The sequence below is a fragment of the Drosophila serrata genome, unplaced genomic scaffold, assembly GCF_035046125.1.
Source record: "Drosophila serrata isolate PLE 108 unplaced genomic scaffold, ASM3504612v1 contig_100, whole genome shotgun sequence".
NCBI lineage: Eukaryota > Metazoa > Arthropoda > Insecta > Diptera > Drosophilidae > Drosophila > Drosophila serrata.
This window is the reverse complement of record NW_028256998.1, coordinates 491,854-517,348: the sequence shown is the minus strand read 5'-3', so window position 1 is coordinate 517,348 and position 25,495 is coordinate 491,854. Positions and strand designations below refer to the sequence as shown.

General features: G+C 40.1%; 2 protein-coding genes and 1 long non-coding RNA gene across 7 annotated transcripts; 2 read left to right on the top strand and 1 right to left on the bottom strand.

The window, feature by feature from the left end:
• Positions 1-135: 135 nt before the first annotated feature.
• LOC110185819 (testis-specific serine/threonine-protein kinase 3) lies at positions 136-1,696 on the bottom strand. The gene is made up of 4 exons (XM_020954824.2): positions 1,440-1,696; positions 988-1,384; positions 551-861; positions 136-498 (listed from the first exon to the last, which is right to left on the bottom strand). The coding sequence occupies exons 1-4, from the start codon at positions 1,474-1,476 to the stop codon at positions 242-244; spliced, it is 1,002 nt and encodes a 333-aa protein (XP_020810483.1). The 5' UTR covers positions 1,477-1,696; the 3' UTR covers positions 136-241.
• Positions 1,697-10,686: 8,990 nt separating this feature from the next.
• LOC110185926 (uncharacterized) lies at positions 10,687-16,441 on the top strand. Of its 2 annotated transcripts, none has more exons than XM_020954939.2 (2): positions 10,687-10,936; positions 11,013-16,441. In XM_020954939.2, exon 2 carries the CDS (start codon positions 11,040-11,042, stop codon positions 16,314-16,316), a length of 5,277 nt encoding a protein of 1,758 aa, XP_020810598.2. In that variant the 5' UTR covers positions 10,687-10,936; positions 11,013-11,039; the 3' UTR covers positions 16,317-16,441. The 2 variants fall into 2 exon arrangements, with proteins under 2 accessions (XP_020810598.2, XP_020810597.2); XM_020954938.2 differs by having other exon boundaries at positions 10,992-16,441.
• Positions 16,442-18,144: 1,703 nt separating this feature from the next.
• LOC110186054 (uncharacterized) lies at positions 18,145-24,837 on the top strand. Of its 4 annotated transcripts, none has more exons than XR_015273505.1 (5): positions 18,145-18,268; positions 24,126-24,254; positions 24,312-24,422; positions 24,480-24,653; positions 24,708-24,837. It is a non-coding gene; the product is annotated as an uncharacterized LOC110186054 (long non-coding RNA). The 4 variants fall into 4 exon arrangements; XR_015273508.1 differs by lacking the exons at positions 18,145-18,268; positions 24,126-24,254 and adding exons at positions 19,233-19,368; positions 19,626-19,787; XR_015273507.1 differs by lacking the exons at positions 18,145-18,268; positions 24,126-24,254 and adding exons at positions 19,400-19,541; positions 19,626-19,787.
• The last annotated feature ends 658 nt before the right edge of the window (positions 24,838-25,495 follow it).

The following is a 25,495-nucleotide window of genomic DNA, read 5'->3' as shown; positions in this document are numbered from 1 at the left end:
ACATTTTAGCTTGCGAAATTCCGATATTTATTTCTTTTTAACTGTTTTGCAAGTACAAAAATAACGCTTTGAAATAACGCTTTAATTTCTATGAACTACTGTTTAGACCAAAAAATTACTTTTAGAGACGGTTGCTTAAGTCTTTTAAACTTGTAATTTCTCTGAATTAAAGGAAAAAAAGTGTAATAATTTAAACTAAATTTGGAATGTGGCACATCATCATGAAACTAGTCCAAATAAATCACTTCATGGAATACCAAGGGTCTTCCTTCACCTGTGGAATATTGTATCGAATCTTGACGGGCGCTAGAATATGCATGATCATGTGCTTGCACTCGCTGGAAGCTGATGGTGTCTTTGGGAAGACCAGCGATTGATTGATGCGTTTCAGCAGGATGTGCACATTGGAGCCATCGTAGGGTAGACGTCCAAATACCATCGCATAGCAGACAACGCCACTGGCCCAGATGTCCGACATGAAGGGATCATAGGCCACGCCTAATAAGATCAAAGTTTAAAGCATTAAGTCTAAAGTGGGCAAAATACTTACCCTTTAAAATCTCGGGGCTGGCATAAGCATAACTCCCGCAAAAGGTCTTCGATAGGATCACTTGGTTGTCGGAGGTTCTGGTATCTTTGCGAGCAAACCCAAAGTCAATGAGTTTCAGGTTCCAGTTCTCATCCAACAGCAGATTCTCGCACTTGATATCGCGATGCACTACACCCTTGCTGTGGATATACTCCACTGCACTCATGAGCTGCTTGAAAAGCGTCCGTGACTGTGGTTCATCCAGGAACTTGCGCTCCCGCACATAGTCCAACAGTGTTCCATTCTCTGCCAGCTGCATAATCAGGTAAACCCTATGGATGTGGATTAATTACGGAGCCAGGAATTTAAATATAAATAAAGATTAAGAAATAGAGAAGATCCTCTGACAAAGAGGTGTTAGCTAGATCCTTTTTCAAGAGTATATAAGACAGACTCACCTGTGACTGGTCTCGATACTCTGGTAAAAGGTAATTAGGTTTTCATGATGAAGACCCTTAACTGCTTCAATCTCGCGCGGCAGAAACTTTTGCGTGTATTCTGATGGAGCCTTGACCTTTGAGATGATTTTCACTGCCACCCGCTTGCCATATTCCTCGGAGAAACCGATCTTGACCTTGGCATAGTTTCCCGTGCCGATCACTTTGCCCAGAATGATGCCATGCTCCTCGAGAATAGTTTTCTGCGGCTTGGTCTTGTCATCGTTCTTGGTTAAGGTACCACTAGTCGACGAAGTCCTTTGTTGCGGCCTGTCGCTAAAGGTGTACACCTTCTGCTCCTGGCGACGACCCGAGTTCTGGTCAGTGACGAGGTCTTGAGATGAGCTGGCTCCGATGACTAGCAAAGGACGTGGGGCGTTTTAGTGATGCCTTCGATGCGCTACAGTATTTACCTTCGCCTTCGGGTTTTCGCTTTGGCGCTGCCGCCATTTAATTGGGTACAAAAAGTGCTACTCTGCAACTTCGCCAGTGTGCAGCTAATATTTCAAAAGGATGCCGTGCCCAAGAATCATAGAAAGGAAAGCATATTCTAAAATTTTGAATTTTGAAAGAGTCTCAATAAAAGAAATCTGACATTTTGTGAGTATTATTTCAAACGTTCAAGGAACACAATGTCAAGTTAATGTTTGTAAGCTCTTGAGGCATTATCAAAGTAGATTAGTCACTAAAACAGGTGTTTTTAATGTAAATTCGGATATATTTACTTACTTTGTTGATCTTTGGATCTGCAAGAAAATTACTGGAAGGAGATACTACATATAATCTTGTAAAGAATTGCATTGTATTTTAAAGGCAGTTACAAAATAAATATATATAAGAAAGGTCTTCTTTTTTATACCATTGAAGAAGACTTATTTTTTAAAAAATAGGTTGACGATATGGGGTCAGCAAAAGGTTAGCGCGGATCTTTGTGGGTCATCCATTTGTTGGTTTTTCATGTCGTTTGCTTTTAAATGTCTGAGCATTTCCGCATATTGCGACGCACTTCAATAACAATTTAATTAAAAACTGAAATCCTTCTCACATCAACACGAAAGTAAGCGTATAAATACATATATGTATATACAATGTATATTATACAAATGTGGAAAAAATAATAGCATCGATAGGGATATCAAAGTTTAAAAAAACTCATAACTATAAAAAAGCATTAATTTTAATTCGGAAAGCTTTTGTATGTTACTTATTATTAGGTTAACAAAACTGCGTATTCAATTTTAAATTTAAGTGATTTTAAAATTTTTCCATTTTTTTTCATTTTTAATGATGTAAAATTCGAAAAAATTGAAAATTTTTTTTACTGCCTGAGGTGACTAGTTGAACTCGGCTGTTGATGCTGATCAAGAATATATATGATTTATAGGGTCGGAAATGCCTATTTCACTGCGTTTGAAGCTGCTGACTAAAATTCTAACACCCTGCAATGGTATGTTACCAAAAGGACCTTTTGGTATTAGAACAACCAGTAAGTATTATTAAATATTTATATATATATAATAAAATTATTATGATTTTACTAATGTCTGATATTATATTTACATTCAGATTTAGATTCATTAAATAACATGTTAAGTATTGTGATGTTATTGTTTACTTTATAAGTTTTTAATCATTAAATAACATGTTAATAAATTCAATATGCAGTCGCTTTCTTTAGAGCTATAATTTTCGTCGCCACTGTATATTCAAGTGAATGCATTTTGTTTATACATATGTTCGCCTGAAAATAATGAATAATTATACTCTTGCAAAAAGTATTATAAGATACTTTTTACAGGAAGTCTGTACGACAATGAAAGGAGCGTTCTTTATCTTTATCCAGCCAAGTCTGAATACTTATTTTCCCTTGATAAACCTAAGGATCTTAATTATAAATCTGGCTGTTAAAACTTAACCCCTGTTAAATTTAATTAAATTGCTCTGACATCGTTTCATTTCACTTCAGATAATAGCAACGACCAATGCAAAAAAGTGTTACAAATATTCAACAGATACACCTTTTTGTTTGATTAGCCCAGTTTTCCATCATTGTAATTTCACAGGAAAGGAATTATGTTTTTTTTTTAATATATATATATTTTTTAACGTAATTATAGATCGAATAGAATTATAAAATACGCAAAAAAGAGCATTTGCAAGGCTGCAAATGAATGAAAGACAATTTTTAATAATTCCATTCACCTCTCGGCTACCGTCGCCATCATTGGTTATTAAAAGTTGTTTACGTTGTTGGTGTTCTGATGTTCTGTTGCGGAACAGCAACAGTTTTATATATTGTTATTATTACACTACACCATACAGTGCGGCTCTGCACAAGAGCTGTGAACTCATTTAATTAAAATAAATGCCACAAAAAATAAATGTTCGGGAATGCATTCCCGCCCCCATTTGCCAGAGATTTCCTCTCCACGGGCGTGGCAGTTAAAAAAAAATGGACTGAAAAATTCAAAAAAAGAATAATTCAGCAATGGCGGGGCGACTTAGCGAACTTTTAGCAATTTGCACACAAAATTAAACAACCTCCGAGCTAAGGGGGAAATTTGCAAATTATAATTATTTTATACCTGGACCGAAAAGGTAAATTTGCCTTTCACTCCACAATACGCGGCACTGAAGAGCTTTCCATAAGCTAACACACTTTCGTGGCTGTAAAAGGCACTGCCGGGCGTCGGCGGTCTAGATGAGCTCCATCATCACAGAGATTCGCAGGACTCGCAAAAAGGAAGTCGTGTAACAAGCGCTGGAGGCGCGGCACTGGGCCACCACCAATTAAGGCTTACAACTTTCAATTAAAAACTTTGCAGCGCATTGAAAAATGCAGCAGAGTGACAGGTAAGGACGCAGAAAAAATTCTAGTGAGCCTTACTTGTAACCAAAATTCGTATAAAGGATATCAGTTTGATGGAAAATTTCGATCGGTATGAGCTATTATTAACTATATACAAAATGATAATAACTTTAAATTTAAGTTACAAATATGAGTTTTCATTTAGATCTACAGTCATGATCATGTATCCTGCTATACTGAGCTAAGCTTACTTTCACAGGATATCAAAAAATGGGAGCAAAGGCTAGGTTATTCCTACCTGAGGCGGGATAGGCTCCATTTTTTTTTGCAGATTCCGCATGCCTTGCCTCTTGGAGCAGCCATGTTAATGTGCCGCCATTACGTTGATTTCACAATATCCTTGCACATCCTGTCCGAAGCACTGGCGGCACCGCTCGCCGGACCCGAGGCTTGCACTCCGAAACTCTCTGCATGGCAATGTCAAAATTGTTTGTGGCAGTTGCCACCGCAGCTGCGTTGCCTGCCAGCGGAAATGCCGCTGCACTGGACACAGAGATACAGGGGACTCAAGGACCCATCACCCACCACCCACCTTGCATCGCCAGTTGTGGCAAAAGCAGAACTGACAAAACAGCAAAAATGACAACTGAAATATGCGATGCTGGGCGAAAATTGCGAGAAAGGAGCGGCAGAAAGCAGCCCGGCAGGATCTGCGTTATCCCATGGACCCTGAGCTGACTGCAAGCTCAGAGTCCTGGCATTGTGGTTTGCGTCACATTGGGTCTTCATCAGGATGCGAGTGCCATTAAAGGTGGACGCATTATGAGTATCGGGATCTGCTATGAATGCTGCACAAACAAGGTGACTGGGTCAGTGTATTCTCCGCAGGCTGTATCCCATCTGCTGTCACATTACATCCCTGCCAGCTGTAGCTTTCGACACTGTCAGCTCAAGCCTGCATGGGAACGATAAAGAATATCCTTGCTGCAATTCTTCTTGACTTATCCAGTTGGTCCTGCCGCCATCCGCCATTGCAACTTCCCCTGTTTCTCGCATTGTGCAGCCTCTTTACATTTATTGTCGTGCTTCTGCATAATAAAGCAAAGTCCATTGTTGTGGTCAGTTCTGCTTTCAGACGAGCAGACCAACATGTGTAAGGACTGGCAATTGCAGGGTTAATATGCTGTTAACCCATGGTTTAATTCAACTTGAAATTGTATAAATTTCAGCTTTCTTTTCTTATATTTACATTTAAAACTCAACTGTACCGCACTCTAAATCCACTCCCACTTTCAATGCTCATAGTTTTCCGCATGCCACAACCCGCCCACTTTTCCTGTCTGGAAATATTCCGATCATATAATATTAAGCCCATTTTTAATTGAAAATTAATTGAAATAACAATTGCAATGGCTTCAATTTATCCGACTCGGTTCAACCTCCCTTAATGCCATACATATGCAGCCGACATCTCTATTTCCATCATCATAATTCCTTGTGGCGAATTTATTCCAATTTCGTTTGGATGCCATTTCAATTGGCATTTATGCACTCACAAATATGTACATACATATGTTGTGTTTGCCTGTTTGTCGAGATAATTTGTAATGGGTTAATGCAAAACCAAAAATGCATTTATCAGTCATGCGAGTGCCCTCTGTACTTGAAGCTCGAAATCAATTAATACTCAATTGTAATTTACGAAGCTTTCAAATCGAACAACGAGTGCTGACATAAATTAGCCAGAGACAGAGCACTAATTTAATTAAGTGGATTTGCAAATTTGTTGAACAGAATTAGTTGAAATTGAAATTTGTGGGCGGGCTGCCTTACTTTTAGTATATATACCTTATGTTATTGAGTTTTAGAGAACAAAGAAGGATTTATATTTTACTTAAATAATATTATTCCTATTAGATGTTTCATAATATATATTTATATGTGTAACAATGTCACCTGAGGGACAATAGCAACCTTGTTTAGTGGCCTCTTTGCTTCCAGCTATATTCTGGGCCTACTTTGTCAACTGAGCATTCTACATTTTCAAATCAAATTAACTGACTTTCATTTCAGTAAAAAGAAAAAAATATATAAGACTCCCCCCCTTGCGAGTCGTGTTGACTTGTTTTCAATTTCCACATTTTTTTTCGTCGAGTTTGTATGTGGAAATGTACTTTTGTCGCCATTTTCTTTTGGGTAATTCGAAGCCTGTATCGGCAACAAGGACTCCATCGCCTGCATTACCATCTCGGGAATGGCTGAAGAGGGAAATGAAACTGTGCAGGAACAGGAGCTCCGACTGGTGGGGGCATCTCGAACGGCAACCAACTCAGGTCCTTTGAAATATATTTGACAGGGCATTATGTTTCACAGGCGGATGCTGGATGCCAGGAGCTTCCGTCATGAAAATGATTTTTATTAAAATTCGGTAACAATTACAGATTGGAGAGTGGTGAGAGTGCTGTGCTAGGCTTGGTGGAGGTAAATCTACCTGAAGATGCCTCACTTGCTTAGCACATGATATGCCTGCTTCTTATGGCATGAGTCCTTGTATATGACCCCTGCATTGAACAACATAAATAATTCCTTTTATAATGGAACAGCTTCTTTTGAGTTACTTACTGTATCTTTAAGAGTTTAGAGAATGAGAAAAATTGTTTTTCTTTTTAAATGTTGCAGGATCTTGATCCTTGTACTTGCAATATATATTCAGTTACCACATCAATCGAAAGAAACGGGTATTCCCCGATGGGCCTAGATGGACTTCCCTCTTCTCCTCAGCTCTCATCTCTATTTGAATTCTTCCTTTCGGATCCCCCAGCTGATGTTGGTGTATTGTTAGCATATTTTATGCAATGACAATGGCTTTGGCCTCGCCACTGTTGGTAGTTTATAAATCATTTGAGATAAGCTGCTGCACAACGTGCAGCACCTGATGTCTTTTTGAGAGGATGCCGACCCCATGCCGGTAACACGATTCACCCACCACAACCCACTCCACACCAGTCCACTCTGCTCCCCGACATTACCCAGGCTCCTTTCCTGGCACTGGCCACGATGGAGTCTTGTATGTTAAAAACTGCAGACAGCGACTGAATGGGTACAAAAACTGAAAAAGGTACGGCCGTTCAGGGGGAGGGGAACAGAACATAACAAAATTGAAAAACAAATTGCAAAAAGAAAAATAAAACGTAAGCAAAATAAAGGCTTTTATATAAAGAAGAGGAAATACCCTACGGAGAATATTTATCATAAACTTTTGGGTGAAGTAAGGGTTGTTTTTTAGGAACAGAAGTTAGACTTATAACTTTTTGATTGTTTAGTTTTTGAAATAAAATAATGTGCACTCACAAATTGCTGGTTTACTTAAAAATAAAGTTTATCATTACAATGTTATTTTTCTAGTTTCATTTAGAAGTTAAGATAACTAGAGGTAACGACCTAAAAACCGATTGAAACTATATTTGAGAAGACTATATTTTTGTATTTTAACTTAACTTTTAATAAACCTGAAGTTTTTAAGTATTTTTACCTACATTACACAGTAATTAAAAACAAAATTAATGCCAAATGAGCTAACCAACACGCATTATAAATTTTTATTTAATTCCCTAACGTCACAAACCTAATGACTAACCAGTTATACCTTCCCTCCCAGAAAGTGGCAGTAAAAATTGTTTGCGGTGTGTCGTAGAGCAAAAATATAAAAATGTAAATAGCATAAAATGAAAGCATGCAACGGTAGCACTTTTCCAATACCTACATACATGAGGGGCATGTGGGGTATGGAAAACCCATCACCCAAGGACGGGTGGCATTCGGAGGCGTGGCCGTATGGGTGCCAGTGCCAGTGCCAGTGCCAATGCCATCACAGATCTCCTTCGTCATGACTGCGCCACGCCGCAGAGTTCAAGCTGTTTAGCTTTCATGTGACAAAGTAAATTTCAATATATTGAAATTGTTATTTAAGTAGAGTGCACGTGGAGTCCGACCGAGCGAATGGGGAGCGGCAACTACCAGCTGTTGTCAACCCCTCCAAGTCGCCCCACCCGCGTCCGCCCGGTCCCTTGGCTTCCTGTAAATAGTGTCATAAATAAATTGCCGTGATTTATGTGCCAGCCACCAGAGATAGAGAGTCCTAGAAGGGGGAGCATCGGAGGAGCGGTCGGGAATAATGACAACAATAACAACAAAGTCATGCTAACAAATTGCATTTTAAAATGCAACCCAAGCGATTTCCTAACAAAACTATGGAGTACAGTTGCCGCATCATATCGGAGGAGGCAGGACATCAGCGAAACCAATATGGCGGCGCACAGCTGACTGGGAGCCTTCGGCGGCAGAAGAAGGCGGGACAAGGCAGGAGCAGCTGTAGGTCCAGGCCCGATAAACGATTTAATTACAAAATAAAGTAATTTTTTATTGAATAACCGCCAAAGTTGATGGAAAATCGATTCAACAACTGACCGCCCACATACTCATGCACTGACAAAACACAATATGTTAAATGAAAATATAAATAATGTTTTCATGAAATAAAGTTTACTATACGAAATATTAGATACATTTTCTTAAGCCCCAAAATGTTAAAAAAAATTGAATATATATATTAATATTGATTATGTATAAAAAATAATATAACCTATGCAAATGTTTGTATGTAGTCCTTTAAAAGATAAATTGAACTTATTAGTAACATACTGATATCCATAATTACTTTATAATTTTTTGATGCTTTGTTTTTACCTTCTTTTTTTTGTGTGCATAGATTTTAGTAGGTAGTCTTAATGACTTCAAAACTAATCGATTTTCAGTGTCGGTTTGGTATAAAAAAACGTGAAAGAACCATTCCTTAACGTTAATATTAATTACCAAGTGGCACAATATTTTATAGGTAAATTCAGGAGTATTTTCAAGTAAGTAAGAACACAAAACACTAATTTTCATCAAGAATATTCAATTAAACGTTCTATTAGTTTAATGATTATTCCTTTTATTACTCCTTTTGTAACACCCTGTTCTGTTTCTGTGCTTTATTTTTAAATTACAGTTGCCTGTTTCGATTAGCCTATGGTATTTGCAATTGCATCATCGATTTAATTACAAATTAATTGCTTTATCATTGGCAACCGATTGGCCGTCATTCAGAACAGACACTGTGATGGCATGGCCTCAATGTTCCATGCCACAAGCCCACACCAGACCACCTCATCCACCCATCCGCTCTGATTTCCATGGACGCCATCCATTTGACTAAAGCCTTGGTCAAGTCATCAAGCGAATCGCTGGCAGCTGCCGTTTATTTTTACATTTCGCGTTGGGGCTGCATTACTTTGTAATTATTGCGCAAATGGTTTGTTTGCATATTGATTACAGCTGCAAAAAGCCAAGCACTGGTCACCCACCCAGGATCACTCCCCATGTCGTCCTGGGGCTGGTCAGTAGCCACAGAGCATGGCGAAGGCGTGTACTTGCCAGGCAGGCACTGGTCACACATGGGTTCCTGGAGCTTCACCAATCCTGTTAAACTTTCGGAATGTGGAATTTGAGTATATATGCTTTCTTTTCTGGTAAAGAATCGAAAATAAATATTTTTGATATGTTAACCATTTGGGTTTTTTTATTTATTTATATGAATGCATGCTCCTAAGGCGAGGCAACGTTGTTGTTTGTATATTAAAAACTTGACTAGAATCTAATATATCTTATAGTTATTATATATAATGCATTACTTTGTCTGCACTTACTCTGAAGTAAATATTTTTGTCTGCACTCTAACAACATCCCTTTGAAAATACCTCTGTCTACTTTTGGTGGTTTGACACTCGGTGTCTTTAGTAATTTTTATGGTTTATTATATTTTCATGCAACCCGGACAAAGCAGATGATGAAATCGTATCAGTCACGTCCATTTTGCACTTCATTTCATGAAGCTTCTTCGACGGCTAGTATTTTCTGTCCAGACTATGGGCAAAATGTAATGTATATGGTTAAATCCATGACACTTCCATATTGGTTAAAACTTTGTAAAACAAAAGAGGAGCCCTAAATATAGCAGAGTCGGAAAAATTGATTAAAAACAGATTTTTTCACGTTAACTAATAGCTCCAGTTATACATAGTTATCAAACGAAATATTTGTAGTTCAAAAAGCATACAGAAAGATAAATAATGTCAGTAAAATTGTATATTTTCCATAGTGCAATGCAATCCTCCCTATTGGGCCCTTTTTATGTCCCCAGGAAGTATAACCTCCACAGGGTCCTTTGTCATCGCTGCTGCCTGTCGGTGTGGCTACTGGCCAATGCAATTGGCGGTGCAAATTCCATTATACGTAAATTTGCCACTGCTCAGACCAGGCAATTTCCCCTGATTTAATTTTAGTAGCAAAGCAACCACAAAGAGACGGGCGACAATATGAGTGGCGAGTAGTGGTTCTGAAAGTAAATCAAACTGTCCAGCTCGAATGGATATATGTATGTATACCTAAGATTGTTTTTTATTCATTTCAAAACGTAACTTGTTGTAAAAAAATATTTGAAAAAAAAGTAAAGCAATTTAAATAGCTAACTGATGTGTAAATAAATAATTAAAAACATGGCTGTGGCTAGAGTAAAGAAATTGTTTACAGATTAGTTTAGTATGTAATATTAAAACTAATGTGGATGTCGTCTAAAAGTTGAAGTAAATTCGGATACTAAAGTAAAAAATGGAATGGATAAAACAATAAATTTCATCTCTAATTTCAATTTACTTTAAAAACAATCGATTTTGGAGTGAATTTGATTGCTCAGATTAGAAAATCTGTCAAAGTCCGGAGATGCGCTTGGATTGCCACTTTCTCCCTTAATTTGTAGTATTTATATCTTACATGTAGCTTTTAACTTTTATACTTGTTTTAAATTTCAGTATATCTTTGACACTTCTTCTTCTTGCTAGTAGCCTTAACCTAGTAGCCATGTCATTAGATTTCACCGATTAAGTCCAAGTCAAAAGACAGGCCGAGACAAGTTAGCGCTGTCTAGCCTGTGCCCTCCCTGTAACTATCGTCCCTGTGCTACTGTATTATATTTTGTAATGCAATTTGAAGAAATAGCTACAGGTAATTATTAAGACATCAGTTTTATTGGTTTCTCTGCTTAATCCATTTAATGAAGCTTCTTTTCGTTTTTTATTAGATCTAAAATCCTAATAAAAATCTCAGAATGTCGCAAACTAAGAGGATCTCTGGAAACCCCAGATATTCTAAGAATTCACAACTCACTGCGAAACAAAGATCAACGGTAAGAATTACTGAACTTCAAACTGCAAATAGCGCAAGTGTTGTGCATAGTCCAAAGCCCAAGGACGAGGTCCCTGGAAAGCGGGTTTGCCCACAGCGAAAGCAGTCGGGCCGGAAGGCAAAGGAGGAGAGAGCCATTGAAAGTTTCCGGAACATTGACTTCTTTGGTAATCGTGACTCCAACGACATACTGACGGTCCAGAATCTTGAGTTTCCGGATGCCAACATCCCACGCACTGAACTGACCAAGCGCGATGAGTGCGGCAAGACTGTGGTCCGGGACAGGGGTCGAGATTTTGGAAGCACCAGCAATTCCCACTTCAGGCACGGAGTGGAGACGGTTAAGATCAAAGAGACCAGTTGCTCTGCGGCCAGTACGCCGCACAAGTCGCGGGCCGAAAGTCTTCAGCAGCAAAGCTTCAAGCCAATGGTAGTTGGAGCGCCGGGCTCAGAGGAGCTGGTGGACTCGGCTCATCAGCCTTCGACCCATCCACCTAACTTCCAGGGCGATGAGTGGAATCGCCCGTGCTCGGCCAGCTTTGTGGCTGGTGCTCATCGGACTCGCGTCGGTCGCTGCCCGAAGGACTACGAGCAGTTGGCCAAGTTGACGCCGGCACGCAAGAAGTTCTTCCTCACGCAGGATCCGCGCAAAACCTACTGTCTGATTAATCCAGTGGCTATGCGTCACAAGCCGCTGACGAAGGAGGAGGAATACAACCTGATCAGCAATTTGGTCAAGCATGGGGACAATCTCTGTGCCAGCACAGGATCGGAGACCTCCGATACGCACATCTGCGAGGTTATTGACCTGCAGAACCCAATGGGCCTGGACTTCCATGGCATGGACTACAAGACAACTTATGAGCAGGACGAGATTGAGGAGCAGAATGCCCTGACCTTCTGGCGTGTCCAGCGGTACATGGCGCGTCGCAAGGCAAAGAAGAACACGAAGGTAAATGTGGAGAAGGAGCTCAGGGAAGAGCGCCTGGCGGTGCCGCAGCGCTTCAATACCACGATCAAGGATCAGCCAGTGGAGGAGCGGGTCTCGCCGCGATCCCCTCGCCTCGTGTACTTGTACCGCAGTCCGGACAAGCCGGCCAACAAGCTCAAGATCGAGGAGGAGGGCAAGCGACGGGCGGCACGCTACAAGGATATTTACTTGCGAAAGAAACAACGCGAGGAGGAACAGCTCCAGGAGCGACGCAAGCAGGAGGTAGCCATCAAAGAAATCGAAGGTCGAACAGTGGCCGAGAAGGATCTTCGCGACGATGTAGCCGTCATCGACGACGCCATTGAGCGCAGCTTTCGGAAGCATGTGGAGCTTAAGCCCGTCATCCGGAAGCGAAAGGTATTCCCCAAGACGCTGACGGAGACGGAGCGCCTAAAGACGAAAATGCACCGCGAAGACTGTGTGCGCCGCGACAAGGCCAAGGTCACCCAGCAGTTCTTCCTGGAGCGCACCGGGAAACTGAAGTACCTGCCGGACGCGGAGCAGAAGCTGCGTTGTGAGGACAGCATCGAAGGCAGCGTTGGCTCCACGCCCAGCGAGCAGAGCAGCGATGATGAGGACTACCTGAAGGTGGGCAAAATCGGTGACAAGTTTCAGCTGCGCGGCTTCCACTTTAAGCACGGAGACGGCCTCCGCGGGAAGCTACATCGCCACCAAATCATGAAAGGACAGCGGACGATTAAGGGCTGCCTGACGCGGGATGAGTGGCTGAATCAGTTGGTGCCCCACAAGGAGCCCATTAAGCTGGATGTCGAGCGTGGGATCATTAAGGTTCTTGATCCTGACGATCCCAACCTGGACCTTTTCCCTCCCGAGCCGCTGCTGATGAGACGGCGCGAACGCCAGAGTGCAGTGCGAGAGTTCATTGATCAGCGCTTGGGTCTCCATTACAACCGCAGGCTGCGCAAGAACCTAAAGCTCGTCAAACCGAAGCCGGCCTACAACGTAAGGAAGTTCAATCTCATCCGATATGTGTTTCCCGAGAAGGTTCTGGTGCCCGATGATCGGGTGCCGGTCGAGGAGATGGAGGTGCTCGACGCCAACAAAGTGAGCACCACGCTGGAGTACCTTAATCTCAAGCAGCAATTGGCCAACTCAAAGCGTCAAAAGAAGAAGCTGGCCCGCATGCAATTGCTTGGCCTGCCCTGCATCGAGAAGGAGCAATTACGGTTGGCTGATCCATGTCTGGCTCCGGAGGAGGAGCTAGACCTGGATTGGGTGCCCGTTCCTGAGCCTCCTTACGATGGGGGCCAGAACCAGGGCCAGGAGGAGGATGAGGTAAAGGCCGAATCCAGTGAGCGGCTAGAGGCTGGCTGCGACCGAGCTCCGCCAAGCCTTCATGGCTTCACCCGATCTCCGATCACTCAGCGGTCCGTAGTCAAAACTCGTGGACGATTCCGTGCAGGTGGTGGGATCCAGCCTGCCCGCTATCGGGGAAATATGCCCGCACCCAAGGAGCGTGAGAAGACCCTAACGATTCACCCCCGACGACAGCGCGACTATGCCGCCGAGCGAATTCCATCGGCCATATTCAACGAGGTTTTAAAGACGTCCACATTGCCACTGCTAGAGCAGCCGGAACCGGAGAAACTCCGCTTCGCTAATGTGCGTACCAAGAAGCGTCCGTATACGGACATCTTGGAGGCACGTCACCACCACGATCACTGGGCCCCGACTCAGGTGAAGAATGTGCATGTGCAGTACCAGCCAAAGACTGTGGTCCCTGAAATCACCAAGTTGGCAAAGAAGCCACCTAGAATAGTGGCCAAATTCGAACGGGCTAATCCCCCCAGCAGCAAGTATGTGGACAAGGATCTGACCATGCCCAGCTATGACTTCAATAAGATGATAGCCGACCACTTGGCCGTCACCCGGACCGACAACAAGGAGGCTGCTGGCGAAGTTGTGCATAACCTTTGTCACCCTTACGACTTTGTCTTCCACTCTCGGGATCCAGAGGAGCTGGCGAAACTGGATTTTCCCGGAAGAAGGCAGTACTTGGAGCTGTTGCGAGAGACCCGAGAGGCCATTTACGAGACGAAGGACATCGATCCGGGCGAGGAGCGACTATTGGTGGACCGGCGGGCGGTAGTTGCCGATCTAGAGGAGGATCTTAAGAGTATTGAGAACTGCCTCAGCTCCTTGAGTAGCTCGACTTGCACAGATCTATCGAATGACAGTGGCAGCTATATGGTAATCGGAGAGAAGACAAAGTTGCCCCTGGACTACATCCGGAAGCCGTTGGTACCATTCGAGGAGATGCGACGCGGACGCTTTCATGCCGCCGTAATTGACGTGGATGCAGAGGACGAGGATCCCTATCGCATGCTTCCATTTTCTGGTCAGCACAAGGAGCAAGCCGATATGCTGGGACCCAAGGATACGTTTTTTACCTTCAGTACGCGTCTGCGAAACACCCTTCGCCTGCGACTCGAAGTGCCGGTACCGGATGTGCGCCAAACTCTCCTAGGACCCGGGACTCGCAAATACTACGGGGCTGTGATCACGGACCTCGATGAGAACTACATCGAGGAGCTAAAGAGTCGCGCCACCATTAAGCCGTTCAAGTTCAAGACAAGCATTCAGCTCTTAAAGGACGCCATGCGGCTGAAGTACGAATCCCTGCTGATTCAGGGCCAAATGGTGCGCACCAAGATCTATGATCGGATGAACGAGCGTCACTGGATCGATATGAAGAACACGAAGAATCTGTACGAGGCTCTGTTTGCCAAGTGGCAGAAGAAGGAGTACAACGCGGCCATGACAATGGTCTATCAGGTGAAGTCGTACTACGAGACCACGGACAAGCTGAAGCAGGAGTATCGTAATCTGGAGCGTGAGCTAATGATGCTTAACATGGACATTGTGTTCATCGAGGGTCACTGGATCCGGTGCATTATGTTGCAGAATTTCCATTACCTGATGGGGGACCAGGACTGGCGTGCTGAGCACGACTGGATACATTTGGTGCCGAAATCGAAGCGTCACGGCAGCGATAATGAGGGCTCCGAGGAGCAGGAGCCTGAAGCGCCCGAAGAAGGGGACGAGGAGGACATGGAGCTGGAGCCGTACGATATATCCATTGCCAAGCGATCTATTGTTAATATTCGTGTGCGGGACAAGGACGATGCCTGGGCCATTCGAGCCTTTTACTATGACGTTTATATGCAGAAGACTCACCCAATCTTACAGGTGTTCCCCGATGCAGAGGCCTTCCTGCAAGGCCTTGAAAATCTGAAAACCAAGACCTTTATGCTGCTGCTGGAAATGCATTTCACGCTCTCCATTCACACCGAGCTACAGGGCCGCCTGGAGACCTTTGTCGATTGGTGCACCAAGGACCTAAAGGAGAAGCAGGATTACGTCGCTCGCAAGTCAGCCAAGAAGTTCTTCATGGAGGACCGTGCCATGGATATGGAGAATAGGGTTCACGAGTATTTGGGAAAACCCATTGAAGAAACCATTGCTGATGAGGATTACAACAAGCATCGTGCCGTGCTGGCCGAGGTGTGGCGTCGCGTGGTCCCCGACTCAGTGCGGGGCACAAGCGACGTTTTGCCCAACACCGTTGACATGGTGGCCGCCATTAGCGATGTAATCATGGAGATATTGTCCAAGTTCGAGCATCTGGATATACAGAAGGTGCGATCCTTGGAGGCCCAATTGCGCAAGCGGCGACGTTACCGCGAAAAGATATCGGCCCAGGCCTACCAGGTGGAACGTCGCATTGAAATGGAAATGAAAAAGGTACGCAAAAATCTCGAGCCGCCATACAAGAAGCCTAAGCGTGAAGGACGTCTGCCCAGGCTCTATCTTAAGAAGAGGGTTATTCCGCCGAAAAAGGAGGAGATTGTGATATCCGAGCATACAAAGAACTTTGTGCGGGCCTTCAGGGAAGACGGCTTTAGCGGTGACCAAGGAACGCACACTTCCCTGCTGGTTGCGGACAACATGCAGGAGCAGATTGTGCCCTTCTACTTTGACCACTTCCTCAAGATCAATGGATACACGCCCAATTATAACTTCAGAACCAATGTGGACATGCGTGACGGCCCGGAGTTCAGTCGCCTGAAGGTGCGCGAGGTCCTGCCGGATGTCCTGCTCAGGCTGGAGATGTTGGATGTGCAGCAAAAGAAGATCATGGAAGAGAATATTCAGCGCAATCCAAAGATGTACGAGAATGTCATATGATGAGCCTCAGATTGCACTACGAACCACATACCCCATAAACAGAGTTAATAATACAAACTACTAACCAAGTTGACAAGCTTTCCTGTTTACTAAATTTTTTGTGGCAATAAATCTATTAAATAATATGCTTTCAAGCCTTACTATATATACTTCAATACTATATCAGTTATTTCTTTACATCTGTGCCTACTCTATAAAAGTTTGTTTTCTAGATTTTCCAACTTTATAGTTCCTTCTTTTTCTTTATGAAATCTGACGAACTTTGGCCGAGAAGCTTTCACTTTAGGCGCAGCTGACGCTTTTCCCTTTTCTTTTTGCTCTAAACTTGGCTCTCCCGCCTGAGCTTGCCTGCAGAGTTTTCCTGGAATGTTGTCCTCGCAGCGCCGTTCTGCTTGTTTGCCTTGACAGCAGCTGCAGCGGTAATTTTCATTTTCTACCTGATGTCCTACTTCATTGCCACCTGAATAGCACTCCCTCTCTTTTCATTTTCCTTTTGCAGGGCATAAAACTAGCTTTTCTGTTTTATTTGCACATAAATCACAAAAGTTTTTTCTATTTTTTACCATCTTTCTTGTCTTGTATGGATGGGCAGACTATGTAGATGTATGTACATCTTTTGCGAAACTGTGATTCGTGCCACTGACAGATGTCATTGGTAGAAAGGTATGTAACCTTTCTTTAATTCAAATATTTGGTATGTATAAAAATTGTTCGGAAAACCGCATTGTATTGCTACGTTTTCGAACAATCTTTTAAACGAATTTCACACAAAGGCAAATCACAGACACAGCCACAGCCACAGCCACATTTTCCCCGACCTTCAGTAGTCCCAACCCCGAATCCATTAGCAGCTAATGAAGCATTAAAAAGTGACAAAAAATAAAGTCAGGAGCAGGGATATTCTTAACGCCATATTTCCAAGGAGCTCAAAAAAGCACAGCGCGGAGTGGAGCAGAAAAATAAAGTAGAGCGGAATAAAAGGAAAAGCTGAGCGGAGCAGAGTGAAAAATGCGTCAGGCTGGAGCGATGGATGACTGGATGAGTGCTCCTCGGTGGAGGCGGAGGATGGCGCGCTGAAATATAAAGGAATCACGAATTAAATACCTTTTAGCAATTAATCTGCTTAGCTAATGGACGTTTTCTGTGTAGATCCAACGACATCTGCCGGCGCGACGGAGCACGGGGGGAGGGTTTACATTAGGCTTACGGGCCGGCTGACCAGTCAATGGAATCCCCTTCGAATGGCTACTCTATGCGATGGCCGTCTAATTCATTCAATAAACGCGCCGCGCCGGCCATTGATTCCATCTGAATCCTGGATAAACACCATCCATCGAATGGCCCCGTCTGTCCGGCTGACTGCCGAGCTCTCACCACTTGTAGGTTTGCCTTTTGACCATTGAACTGCCATGGAGTTTCATTTTATCTATTGGCTCTTTTTAATTGACGACGCCAGTTGATTTTTAATTTCACTTCAGATTCTATCACATTTGATTTGATTTTATTGAGACCACTCTACGTAATTAAGCTATACATGTCAAAGTTCAGGGTTCGACTAAGTAACGAAGGCATTTGTTGTACCAAGACCAGGTCTGGCCTAGACCAGAGGCAGTTTAAGCTTCAAGAGCGTTTCGTCACACCCTAGCTTGAATGTAAATCATAATATGTTTTGTGGTTAAATTAACCCGAGCTTATTATTAATAGTCTCTTGGATTTAGAAAGAGAAGCTCTACAAATAATTTAATTCGGTAATAGATATAAGACTTGAATTTTATATTGTCACCTTTTAATACGAGTATTTATTTTTGGTTTTAAATAAAACAACCAAGTAGTCTGTGATTTTCTATTCTACCCCAAATTTAACCTGCCTGTGAACGGTGCTAGGAATATTCAGTTTCATTCTAAATTCTAGAGCGAGCACATCTACTAGCTCAGTACAAAAATATTTAAAAGTATTTATTAATATTTCGGCTAGGTTTAAGCATAAAGTGAAAAATATATAGTCAACAGATTTTTTTTATAGTTTTATATTCTTAGAGTAAGGTTCTCATTTTTAGAAAATATCTCACATAATTAATTTGAAACCACAACAAGATCCAGAACAGATATCAAAAGAAAGAATCCTTAAACAAGTAAAGAATGGACCCTTAAACAAGCTGTGACGTTGTAATCAATATACAGCCCATAAAAACAAAATTCAACAGGTAACCTTATATAAAATACCTTTATTGTAAGAGATTCCAATTCAAATTCTAATTCAGATCCCGATAGACTCAAGTTCCACCCGAGGTTTACACCAATTATCCACCTAAACGGTAAGACAGATCCCAACTCGCTTCATATAATTAAATGGATATTTTTTTAGCATTCGTAAATTAATCTGCTTCTGCTCCATCTCTTCGAAACAAAATTAATAAAGGTTAACGATGTAAACAAAGTATGTATATATTTATATATGTATATTCTGACAGATATTATTCTATATTTCCAAGGAAGTCCAGCCTGAATGCTTTCGGCCTATCCAAATTCCTCTGGAAGGAAGTAAACAATTGATACACCCGAACCCGTACAAGCGGATCTGACAATAATATAACAACTTTATTATAATAAAAATACACTCACACCTAAAAACGGTATATTCTTTTTTAAAAATGGTTTCGCCAATCGGATTTTGGGCTTTGTTAAAAAGGTTTTGAGTAGATTTTGTACAGCATAAGACACTTCAGTCGGTTCTCCTTTTTGCTTTCTTATGTAAATATATCAAACTCTTTGTTTTGAAATGCTTTACAATATACGAAATGTCAGACAATAACTTCGTGTACGAACTTTGTCAGAAAAACTATCTGTTCGTACTTTATTGGAAAGAAGCGTAGAAATACCAAAGTTTTCCTCTGGTTGTAATCAATTTCAGTCCTTATACTTTTTCCCTATCGCTTTACCATTACATATATTTTTGCCTGACGTGTGTTCATTTGTAACATTTGCAGGAGCCCTGCTGTTTTATTTATCGGCTTTAGAAATATAAGCTCTACAAATATGTTAATTTAATTAGGTAAAAAAACTTGAGTTTTATATCGTCACCGTTTGATACGAGAATAAATTGTGGTTGTAAATATGCATCTAAGTAGCCTGATTTTCTATTCGTCTCTAAATTTAACTTGCCTGTGAACAGTACCAGGTATATTCAGTTTAGTTCCAAATTCCAGGGCAAGCACATCTAGCTCAGTACAAAAACATTTTATTTATTTATATTTTGGCTAGGTTTAAGCATAAAGTGAAAAATATATAGTCAACCGTTTTTTTTTTTAGTTTTATATTCTTAGAGTAAGGTTTGCATTTTTAGAAAATAGCTCACACAATTAGTTAAAAAACCATAATAAGAACCATAACAGATATGAAAAGAGAATATCCTTAAACAAGCTCATCGTCATCGTAATCAATATACAATCCATAAATACGAAAAGTGAACAGGTAAGCTTTTATATATACCTTTTACATTGTTTTATTCTAATTCAAATTCTAATTCAGATCCTGAAAGAATCTACCAATGAGGGATTTCTTAAACAAGCAAAGAAATAATCCGTAAACAAGCTTCGTCATCGTAATCAATATACAGTCCGTAATTACAAAAATTATCAGGTAACCTTATATAAAATACCTTTATTGTAAGAAATTCCAATTCAAATTCTAATTCAGATCCAGATAGACTCCACAAGTTTCACCTGAGGTTTACACCAACTATCCACCTAAACGGTAAGACTGATCCCAACTCACTTCATATAGTTAAATGGATATTTCTAAATTAAATTAATCTGTTATAGCTCCATCTGTTCGAAAAAAAAGAAATTAAGAAAGGCCAACGAACGAAGTATGTATATATTTATTTATATTCTGACAGATATAATTCTATATTTCATTTCAGTTTTCCTGAATGCTTTCGGCTTATCAAAATTACTCCAGAAGGAAGTTAACAATTGATACACACAAAACATACAAGTGTAACTGACAATAATATGACAACTTTATTATAATAAAAATACACCTACACCTAACAACGGTTTATTTATTTAGAAATAGTTTATTAATTTATCCAATGAAAGTATGTTTCATTTTCGCCAATCCGAATTTGGGCCAAGTTAAATATGTTTTGAGTAAATATATCAAAGTCTTTGTTTTGAAATGCCTTGCAATATACGAAATGTCAGACAATAACTTCGTGTACGAACTTAGGCAGAAAAACTATCTGTCTGTACTTTATTCGAAAGAAGCGTAGAAATACCAAAGTTTTTCCTCTGGTTGTAATCAATTTCAGTCCTTTTACTTTTTCCCTATCGCTTTACCATTACATGTATTTTTGCCTGACGTGTGTTCATTTGTAACATTTGCAGGAGCCCTGCTGTTTTATTTATGTGGCAGGTTATCATATATTTTATGCCATTATATATTGAACATATACTTATGTTGCATAACATCCGGGTCAGAGCCAGGCCCGGGAGTGGCAGACTCCGGGTCGGGCAGAGTCGCATAATGATAAATCATGGCTCGGCCTCATACTCGTTGCGGCTGTCATAAACAAGAACATTTGATTGAAATGATGCTTCGGATGCTTCGGCCAGGAGACCCGCAGGAGGGGCTGTTCACCTGACACATTCTTCCGCCGGAGACTCCCTCCGGTTGATTCTTTTCTGCCTGCCTCGTCCATTAAAGTTTCTCCACTTGACAGTCAAATGATTCAGATAAGTGAAATTAACTTTTTGCAATTTCAATTATTTTCATTTTGCCCTTTGTTTAATAATGGTTTTGGCCAACTCACATGCCTGGGCTTATTATTTTATTAAGCCTGTCTGTCAATCAGCAGCTTGCCACTCCCACTCCGACGTTTTCATTTGAAAAATTCGCGTATGATGGTAAAGAAAAGCCTTTGACGCCGAAATGGTGTTCATAAAGTTGATTGACATAAATAACAAACTAAATTAAGTTAATCAAAAGTATCGAACTGCAATAGCCTTTTCAAAGGGTGATATTGAGACTGTATTAACTAATTTATTATTATGCCAGTTCCGGTCTGAAATAACTCTTATGTGTTAACATCAAAACTAAGACTCTAATATGTCCAATTCAGATTATATTCCTTTTGACAAATGTAGATATGTACGTCTTTGCCGAGTTCATATTTTTCCTGGTTGAGAGTATAGTTATTATTTAGTCGGATATTTTTGGTTGGTTTTTGTAAGCCAGAGCTTGAATTTTTCTTTTAGTGGGAACTCCTATTTTCTGCCTATAAAATATATGGGAACTTAAAGATTTAAGAAGCTGGTCTATCAGTAAGAAATTTAAATATTCGCACAGAAGTGGGCAGATTATTAGTCAACTGTTTTTTAACCAATAGCATCATACACCGAAGAAAAATATAGGTGATAAAGATTTCAGTGTCCTTTAGTTCTAGTCTTTGACAATAGGTCAGTATGTAAACTTTTTAATATAGGTAATAATAATATTATTATTAAAAATCATCATAAAAATAATCAAAAGAAATAAGAAATTCTAAGAAATAAAAATATGAACAAGTGACAATGAAATAAATTTAAACATTGTTTAGCTTTCGAATTATTGTTTATAAAAGTAGGAATAGTTTATTATTCCTAGCAACATATAACTGATTTTAGTTGTATTTAGTTTACGGAAGATCCTTTGGATGCTCACTAAATTTCTGAATTATAGACTTATTTACCTTTAAGTTAATATATGTTTAATTAAATACTAAATGTGGTTCACTCTTCCACTTTTGATCAGTGTACACTAGTCTGCCTAGGCATTCTTCATTTTATTTAATTTTTGCTCGGATACTTTATTAAAGTGAAAATGAAATGAAATGAAATTAAATAAAATATTTGGCTCTTGATATATGTATGTATATTCAGAAATCCCCACAGCGATTTTTATGATGCAACAGGATTGGGATCGGAGGTGGGTTATTGTAACATTCAGCCTGTGACTGACTGCCCATATACACATACAAGCAGTGCGTTTGTTATTAAATAAATTGACTGACACACACTCTCACACACAGAGTCGCAATTGTCCAGTCAGTCACATCTGAGTCGAGTCGAGTCGAGATCTGGCGCTGGATGTGTGTTCCTGGCCCTGGCTATTTCATCATGTCATGAAAATTGTATGGAAATTTAATTGAAAACATAAGCCAAGGATAACAGGCCAAAAAGGACAGGCAATCACACACCCGCTCGCACCCCCACACCCCCACCGAGCAAAATGGCGGCCAGGACGAGCTTAACAACTATGGCCGCCAGCTGTCCCATCTCCGGCACGCCGGCACTCCCCTCGGCCCTGCTCATTGTTGCCTGGCGTGCACAGGAAGTGTACGAAATGATATAAATAAATAAACAAACTACAAGATAAAGCTATTTGCAATTTGATTGTCAATTTCCATGAGCGCTAGGATGGCAGGCGGGGGGCTCCCAAGGACCGAGGAACGCTCGGCTGTGGGAAAAGTTGAGTCGGGATTGTCAGGATGTTTCCGCCACAAAAACGAAACTTTTTCCCTGCGAGTTTCGGTTCATCTGTCAGTGGTTGAAGTCACATACTCATTGATGCAGTCAATCAAATTTCATAAGTGATTTTTGTTCTGCCAAGGAAACTTCATTGCCATTCTGTTCATTTTCATTTACATTTTTCGGTTGATTGCCTCGACTGCCGGCTCCCTTGTGCCGTCCATTTCGATTTGGCATCCGAATTACCTTCAAGTCAAAGTTTAATTGAATTTGATTATTGTTTTTATTTCTATATTTCCTCAATTGCTTTCTCTAGTCCAACATTTTCCGCACAATTAAAGCCTGGCGCAAGTTGAGAAAAAGACTTTTCAGAAGCCACCCCACCCGGCGCACTCATCCTAAAGATCCACTTCAAAAGCCACCGGCCCCGTCGACCCATCGGTAGCCGCTGGAAAAAAGTGAAACCTAATTAAAAACCGGTTAATGCTGCAAGAACTCACTGGCCATGTGCTAATTTCATAATCCAAATAAAGTTTCAATTAATTTGGCCAGCGAAAATTTATTTTTTCAACCCCCCCCCATTATTAAACCCAAAAAAAAAAAAACTTCCCAAAGCCGTTAAGGCTGATTTTAAATCAAGCTCCTGATTATTTAACTGAAAAAAATGGGCTTGAATTTATGCAATACAAAATAATATTACAAAATAAGATACAGTTACAAGAATGGTCTATAATATATATTTACTTTGATAATATTTTTATAGATTGAATCCTATTATGAAACTATGACCCGTTCGTCCTAACAAATGGTCTGATCCTAAAAAATTAATTAAATTAAAAATTTGATTCATACATATCAGTGGTAAATGCATGGGTCATTACTGACTTTGTTAACAACAAATATGATAAATATATTTCAGACTCTCCGAATCGATTACAGCGATCGATCTTATAAAAAATGATCACAAAAAGCTAATTTTTAATAAACTCCTAAGATTTCCGAAAAACCTAAAAATTATCACTTGACCCGATGATAGAAAACTTGACTTCTTATTTAAATAATCAACCAAGTAGTCTGTGGTTTTTTTTCTATTCGTCCCCAAATTTAACTTGCCTGTGAACGGTGCTAGGAATATTCAGTTTAATTCTAAATTCTAGAGCGAGCACATCTACTAGCTCAGTACAAAAATATTTAATAGTATTTATTTATATTTCGGATAGGTTTAAGCATAAAGTGAAAATATATAGTCAACCGATTTTTTTATAGTTTTATATTCTTAGAGTAAGGTTTTCATTTTTAGAAAATAGTTCACACAATTAGTTAAGAAACCATAGCAAGAACCACAAAACATATGAAAAGAGGAAAGCCTTAAACAAGCTCATCGTCATCGTAATCAATCTAAATGTCCATAAATTCAAAAAGTGAACAGGTAAGCTTTTATATACACATTTTACTTTGTTTTATTCTAATTCAAATTCTAATTCAGATCCTGAAAGAATCTACCAATGAGGGAATCCTTAAACAAGCAAAGAAAAAATCCGTAAACAAGCTTCGTCATCGTAATCAATATACAGTCCGTAATTACAAAAATTATCAGGTAACCTTATATAAAATACCTTTATTGTAAGAGATTCCAATTCAAATTCTAATTCAGATCCAGATAGACTCCACAAGTTTCACCTGAGGTTTACACCAACTATCCACCTAAACGGTAAGACTGATCCCAACACACTTCATATAGTTAAATGGATATTTCTAAATTAAATTAATCTGTTATAGCTCCATCTGTTAGAAAAAAAAAGAAAATTAAGAAAGACCAACGATTGAAGTATGTATTTATTTATATATATTCTGACAGATATAATTCTATATTTCATTTCAGTTTTCCTGAATGCTTTCGGCTTATCAAAATTACTCCAGAAGGAAGTTAACAATTGATACACACAAAACATACAAGTGTAACTGACAATAATATGACAACTTTATTATAATAAAAATACACCTACACCTAACAACGGTTTATTTATTTAGAAATAGTTTATTAATTTATCCAATGAAAGTATGTTTCATTTTCGCCAATCCGAATTTGGGCCAAGTTAAATATGTTTTGAGTAAATATATCAAAGTCTTTGTTTTGAAATGCCTTGCAATATACGAAATGTCAGACAATAACTTCGTGTACGAACTTAGGCAGAAAAACTATCTGTCTGTACTTTATTCGAAAGAAGCGTAGAAATACCAAAGTTTTTCCTCTGGTTGTAATCAATTTCAGTCCTTTTACTTTTTCCCTATCGCTTTACCATTACATGTATTTTTGCCTGACGTGTGTTCATTTGTAACATTTGCAGGAGCCCTGCTGTTTTATTTATGTGGCAGGTTATCATATATTTTATGCCATTATAAATATGTTTTGAGTAGTTTTTTAAACCAAGACTTCAGTCAGTCCTCCTTATTGCTTTATGTAAATATCAAACTCTTTGTTTTTAAATGCCTTGCAATATACGAAATGTCATACAATAACTTCGTGGAAATTCCAAAGTTTTTCCCCTGGTAATCAAATTCAGTCCTTTTACTTTTTTCCTGTCGCTCTACCGTATTTTTGCCTCACGTGTGTTCATTTGTAACATTTGCAGGAGCCCTGCTATTTTATTTATCGGCTTTAGAAATATA